The 6,190-nt window shown below is 42.4% G+C and overlaps 1 protein-coding gene across 1 annotated transcript; it reads left to right on the forward strand.

Moving 5' to 3' along the window:
* The first annotated feature begins 2,563 nt into the window (after nucleotides 1-2,563).
* LOC115735505 (AT-hook motif nuclear-localized protein 10-like) lies at nucleotides 2,564-5,275 on the forward strand. The gene is made up of 5 exons (XM_048284674.1): nucleotides 2,564-3,003; nucleotides 3,130-3,197; nucleotides 3,290-3,421; nucleotides 4,166-4,336; nucleotides 4,972-5,275. The coding sequence occupies exons 1-5, from the start codon at nucleotides 2,796-2,798 to the stop codon at nucleotides 5,245-5,247; spliced, it is 855 nt and encodes a 284-aa protein (XP_048140631.1). The 5' UTR covers nucleotides 2,564-2,795; the 3' UTR covers nucleotides 5,248-5,275.
* Nucleotides 5,276-6,190: the final 915 nt, after the last annotated feature.

The raw sequence follows: 6,190 nt of genomic DNA on the forward strand, positions 1-6,190 counted from the left end.
AGTCCTCTCCCGATTCAGTACGAGGAAGGGTGAAGAGTCTTTTTAGTTTGAAGCACTTCTCTGGAATCATATCGAAAGCTTCTCTCTTAATTTCAAGTCTCCCTCAGAACCTATGCAAGTCACTTTAATGGTGTTCTAAACCAATCTCCAGATATTCTATATTGCCATCTCTTCCTTAATGTCAGCAATGGTCATCTTTATATTCAACCTAATCCTCTTTATTTAGCATAAAATCTAAATGAACTATCACAAATTTATTGCGGTAAATAACTGAAGATATCACAAATTTCTTGTGGTAAATAAATGAAGATTCCCTTGCACGATGCCGCTTCTACGTGAAGATTATAGAATCTCCGTATAAGTCTCTTATTTTTTGAAAATTTTATTTTAAAAAGAAAGGGAAATTTTCAAAAAAGGGTCTTATGTGCCGTCACTTTTTCAAATAAGAGGATGAAGTGGATTTTATTTCAAATAGAGTTTGAAGTGTCTTTTTTGTTTCAAAGAAAGACCTGATTAGGAGCATTTTTGTGCTTTTATATTTTTTTGATTTTTTTCCTGTCTTTCTTTTTCCTTCCCTTCCTCCTTGCCTATGGCCGTGGGCTAGGCGGCCTCGCCTGCGGCCGCAAGGGTGAGGTGAGATGGACTAGATTTCCAATCGGGAGGAGAAATGTTTCGGCGGGCGTGCGCGAAGCCGTAGCTCCTGCTCTCGGTCTTGGTTGAGCTCCTTCATGCTCTCCGGTTAGGCGTCTTTCTTTTCTGTCCGCAACCAAACTCTGGTTTGCTCGGGTGTGCTCAAACCAAGTTCCGCCTTTTGTCTCCTAGAAGTCTCTCGGTTTTTCTGCTTCACTTTCATGACGATTGCCCCTATCGTCGCTGCGAACCACGAGGCCAACTCCCCTGGCTGCGACGACGGCGATCGCCTCAAGGTGGCTCAGTCGCTTGAGCCCTTTACGCCTCACGCGACCAGGAACTCTTGCTGCTCCCGCCCTCAATTAGAAGCTCTCTCGGGCTTTCTCTCTCTTCTGCTTGTGTTTCCCTTCTCTGGGGTACGAGCTCACTCAGCCGAGCTTCTTCTTTTCTCAAACCAGACTCTCACATCTCCCCTATTTCCATGGTCTTCTCCCTTTTTAACCAGAGCTCCCACTCTCCTTTTGCTCTCTCGTTCCGCCCTCCTCCTTCTCGCTGCTCCCAGATAAGTCCATCGTTTGGGTGGCAAATGGGGATGATCCAGCGAATGATTCATCGGGAATTCTGAGGATAGGCCATGAAGGGAAACTAGTCCTCGTCGGCCGAGCAGAAAGAGTCCTGTGGTCGTCGAATGACATGAATACTTCTTCGCAAAGCATAGTTTGCTCAGCTCATTAATGACCATTGTTTGCTTTACATACATGAGAAGGATGAACCCCATTAAGGCCATACTTGCCAAAACAAGTCAAGCTCTTGCGACCATGTACTCAGAGAAAAGCATACTTTAGAGTACAAAATAGGTTATACAACCTTCAAAAGACTCAAAGGAAGATCTATACGTCCAGCGTGAGCTCCATCCTCTTGTGTCCCCAGCTCTACGGTGCCTCGAGGCTGGCAACCTCGGATATGAGGTCACGAGCCTCATTCGAGGTCTCTAGAGCGTCGGACTGTGTTGCTCCATCGGTTTAGACGATTCTTGATAGAAAGAGAGCGTGAAAAGATAACGACTAAGCAGCTCTCCGGCGTCGAACAACGATGGAGCTCGCCGGCTGGTTCAATGGGAGGAGATGATAGAAATGCCATGGATTGGCATTGTTGGTAGATGTCTGGGCATTGTTGCTGGATGTGCTCTCGCTCTTTTTCTCCTCCATCGATCAATCTCTCCGAGATTTCACTTAGCGGAAGTAAACACTGCCTTCTCCTCCCTCTCTTCCTTTTTTTCTTTTCTTTTCATTTTTTTACAATCCTATTTTATTAACTACATTCCATTTTCTACGTGGATTATTTTCATTCGAATTATATGTGGATAAATTCGAAATTCAAGTCAACCAAAATACCGGATAAGATATTTATTACCTTATCCGGAGTTATATTTTATACACAATACGTAACATTTGTCTTGTCTAGCTTGGTTGGACCATCGTTGCAAAGGAAAATTTCACATATATATAGGGTTAGATACGTATAATCTATATTCATCTGCAAATTTCTTATTATCGAATCTGTCCATAATTCATTTAATATGTTCTCTTGGTAAGGAACAAGGAATTCATTATTTTTCCCAGCATTCATTTATTGAATATGGTAACAAATCTATCGCAATTATGAGAAATCTGTCTCTAATTGCAACAAATAATGGACATTTCCAGGGGCATTTTAGGAATCCAAATATATCTGAAGTTCTACTTATTAAACCAACCATCTAGGGTTTTATCTCTAATCTCCATTACTGTACACTGGTAAACAGGGTTAGGACAAACTAATCCGTCGTTGTCAGCGGAAAGGAAGCAGGTGGAATTTTCTTTTCTTTTTCCTTTTTCTTTGCCTTTTCTTTTCCATCTTTTTCTTCCATTCCTCGCGCGTTTTGCAAGCTCACTGTTCATTCAACGCCTTCACTTCACCATCCTCTCGACTCGAGAGGCGAGGGCGCGTCGCCGTCCCCGTCGTCTTCTCTCGACGAGCCACCCACACACGTCCGCACACGGTCACGGACTCGAAATGCTTGCGCGCGAGTGCTTTCCTTGCCCGAGCTTCGTTGACAACGCTGGAGAAATGTCCCGCGCTGCTTCTGCTTGTAGAGCTCGCCGCGGTGCGAAGGATTCGCGTCCATGGAAGACGGAGGAGTCGCTGAGACCGGGAAGCTGGGCTCGCAGATCGCGCAAAAGGTGATTGCGGGATTCGAAGCGGGTGTTGAATCGGGTGCCAATGTCGCCGCGGTCAAGAAGAAGAGTGGGAGACCGAAGAAGTACGCAGTGAGGCGCGGCAGAGAGAGGCCCCGAGGTTCCTCCAGTGGATCTCTGCATTTCGCTTCCATTGGTGAGTGATCGCCAACACTAGATTTAAAACGTCTTCCTTTCACGCGATTTATATACATAAATCTGTTTATTGTAACAATTTGAGCATGCGTCTCTTTCTCCTGATGTTTAAACCTTGTCTGCGAAGGTGGACGTCCAATGGGGGGACTTGGAGGAAGCTTTAGCGCTGCGACGGCGATCCTTCATAGAGGGGAGGTGAGATATGGATATTTCCTAGAGTGTTTTCTTTTCCGGGTACACATTGTAATGTGATGAATTCCATTCTAAAAGATTCATGTTATCTTTAGGAAATTCGTGCCAAGTTATCAACTTTGATTGAACCGGACTCCCATTCGCTCTCGGTACTTTCGGCGACTGGTGCTCTCTCCAGTGTCGTCCTACGCCAACCTGGGCCTTCTGGTGGTATTTTGAGTTATGAGGTATTGTGTCACGGTGATTGACACTACTTTCTCAGTTTCTCGTGATGCATCATGCACCTATATCTGCTGGATCATGCACCTATATGACGAAGATCTACATTCTGTGTCTTAGTTAGTGGTTAAAAGGGGGCATCCGCAACATGATATGGATTTATCATTTGAGTACTGTGTATTTCTACTATTAATTACAAATTACCGCCGCTATTCATCCTAAATAGGCATGCATAGTACAAAAGGGTTGCATGAACTTTCAGCCGAGGGCTATTTGCATGCATTCTCGGGGAAGCGGACAATCATCTTGCGGTTTTCCTTCTATGAAACAACAGTTTATTTACTCCTAAACAACTTCTGCCCCCCTTTATAGCAGTTCATCATAGCATTAACTTTCAACTGGTTGCTACGTGTGGACTTTCTTTGAGCAAGAATCTACAATTTCAACCGCTTTTTCAGTTTTCTAGAGTGGAATGGCAAGTTTTGAACGTGTTCTTATCAATGAAAGGTGCAGATGAGGGAAAAACTCAGAATACATGTTACCACAGGCATCTTCGTATCAGTTTTGCTGCTCCGTAGAAGTTTTCTTCTTTTCATGCTTAATGCTGAACCATGACCAACCAAATCCTACTATAGTACGGATTGTACCTGTTGGCTACTTTGAATTATTTTCGGTTCAGGTCCTTAAATAATAGAAAGAGCAACTGACTGCAAGGTTTAGTCTGGCCTATTTATATTCTCCTTGCTGTGCAGGGACATTTTGAAATTTTGGCCCTGAATGGCTCATTTACAATTCGGGAAGGTAGAATTTGTTCGCACCCTGACCCTGAACTTAGCTTGGTGAATGTCACGCTTGCTATGCCTGATGGGCGGCTTTTTGGCGGTGGAGTTGCTGGTCCATTGATAGCTGCTGGCCCAATTCAAGTAATGTTTTTATATTTGTCATGTAAAGTGAAATTGCGAAACTATCCTCTTTCTCCTTTATACGTCGGTTATACCCCATGACCCCTGGTCCTAAATGGTATCTTTCTCTAACTTGCTCATTATAGCAAAAGCTCTATTGCCACACTAGAGTGGATGCTGACTCTCTATTGTTCTATATCGACCGATATGAGTTGATTTATTTTTAGCGTTTTGTTTGATGAAAAACTGTTTCCAGGAAATTATTTCCTGACTTTCCGGTGTTTGGATGATGGAAAACTAATTGATCTACGGAAAACAATTGCTATGGACTGAAAACAATAAGCTTAGATCGGGGGAAAATAAGTTTCTATTTTGCCAAGAAGGAAATCACTTTCCTAAACCGCCAAACAAATGGAGACTAACCATTTTTCTTGAAAATGATTTCCATGGAGAATATTTTTCTTTATCATGACATTTTCACTCAAACAAACGAAGCCTTAGTATAAGTTCGTTGACACGATCATAATGTGCAAGTACATTGGGCTTCCTTTAGCACTTACATATTGTTCAAATGTTTTTTTCGATAAGAAAATTGAATTTTCTGTTTCATCAATATTCCATATGAGTCTGACACACTGGTTTGTTTATTTCACTAGCTTGTAGTGGCCATCTTTAAGCATAGTCAAATTCATGAAGTGAGACAGCCTGAGCAAATTGCAAGAATGCCAGAAGTTGGTGACATTTCTGGCACTCCTAACTCTGTGTTACTGGAGCCAACTGACAATGAAGCAAAGACTACTATCACTTCTGGAAACAATGACATGTACCCTGCTTCTCCGCGCATTGATAAGCATAATCCCTTGGAACTGGTGGAGCCAATGTTAGACCGGAACATGTCTACAGACACCAAAGCTAGTGTCCTTGAACAGTGAAAATGATTTTCTCTCAGTTTGTGTGCATGCAATGTGCTGAAGATAGCAAGTACAAGGTAAATAGATTTTTACCGTTAAGATTATTATGTGCTCGGTCTTATCAGAGCCTAGTGGGACTACAAGGAAGTTTGGTTCATTTGCCATAATGGCAAGTTGAGACTGGTGGTGCATTCATTCCCACATGGTGGATCACCACAAATTGTTGTTGTCGTTTGAAGTTTCTCCCATTGTTGTTATCTATTAGACACTTTCCTTATTGTTTTTGAATTGACGTTTTGCTTACTTCAACTTTAATTTGAATCTGTTGATGTCTATGTTTCTCTTTATGGAAGGGATTTGCCCTTTGGATCGTTAGTTATACTTTTACCAGGGGGAAGTTATTAGGCTAGAACGGAGTGAGCTTATGGATTTACCTGGCTTCATACTTCAGAGGTTATTTTTCTTGTTTTGATTCGGTTCCAGGACTCATAGATTTCAGCAGATAGATGGTTTAAGTTCTTGGTTTTGACCCTCATATGCCCGTTATCCATGTACTTTGTATGCTCATCATGGTAATGGTATGGTACTTTTTCTATGTGGTCCTGCTCGTCTAAGCATACTCATTCCAATGACCAACAACGGTTAATGTGATGCTGAAACAAGTCGATCTGGATAATGGATGCCATGTTTTTTGTTGCATTGTACTTTTGTGTCTCGCAGAGTGATTGAAACATGATTATGTGCTATTTAGTGTAGCCCCAAACTGTTGGTAAAAATTTCAGATTGAAATGAGAAGAGTCCAACCATACTTTTTGCTGCGTGGCTTATGGTGTTCACCCTTAAGTCGTGTGAATGTTCGCCACTTCAATTATTTCAGGCAATTGTACCATCATGAAGCAGAGCATAAGTGTCGAAGCAACTTTAGATGTGCCTTTTGGATAGGGGTGTCAAAAAAGCCCGACCC

Source organism: Rhodamnia argentea, chromosome 8 (genome assembly GCF_020921035.1).
Source record: "Rhodamnia argentea isolate NSW1041297 chromosome 8, ASM2092103v1, whole genome shotgun sequence".
Taxonomy (NCBI): Eukaryota; Viridiplantae; Streptophyta; class Magnoliopsida; order Myrtales; family Myrtaceae; genus Rhodamnia; species Rhodamnia argentea.

Excerpts from the sequence above, each read along its gene's own strand:
- LOC115735505 (XM_048284674.1), top strand. The coding sequence starts at position 2,796 with ATGGAAGACGGAGGAGTCGCTGAGACCGGGAAGCTGGGCTCGCAGATC. Across the intron at positions 3,198-3,289 it reads CGATCCTTCATAGAGGGGAG|GAAATTCGTGCCAAGTTATC; the intron begins GTGAGATATGGA and ends TGTTATCTTTAG. Across the intron at positions 3,422-4,165 it reads GTGGTATTTTGAGTTATGAG|GGACATTTTGAAATTTTGGC; the intron begins GTATTGTGTCAC and ends CTTGCTGTGCAG.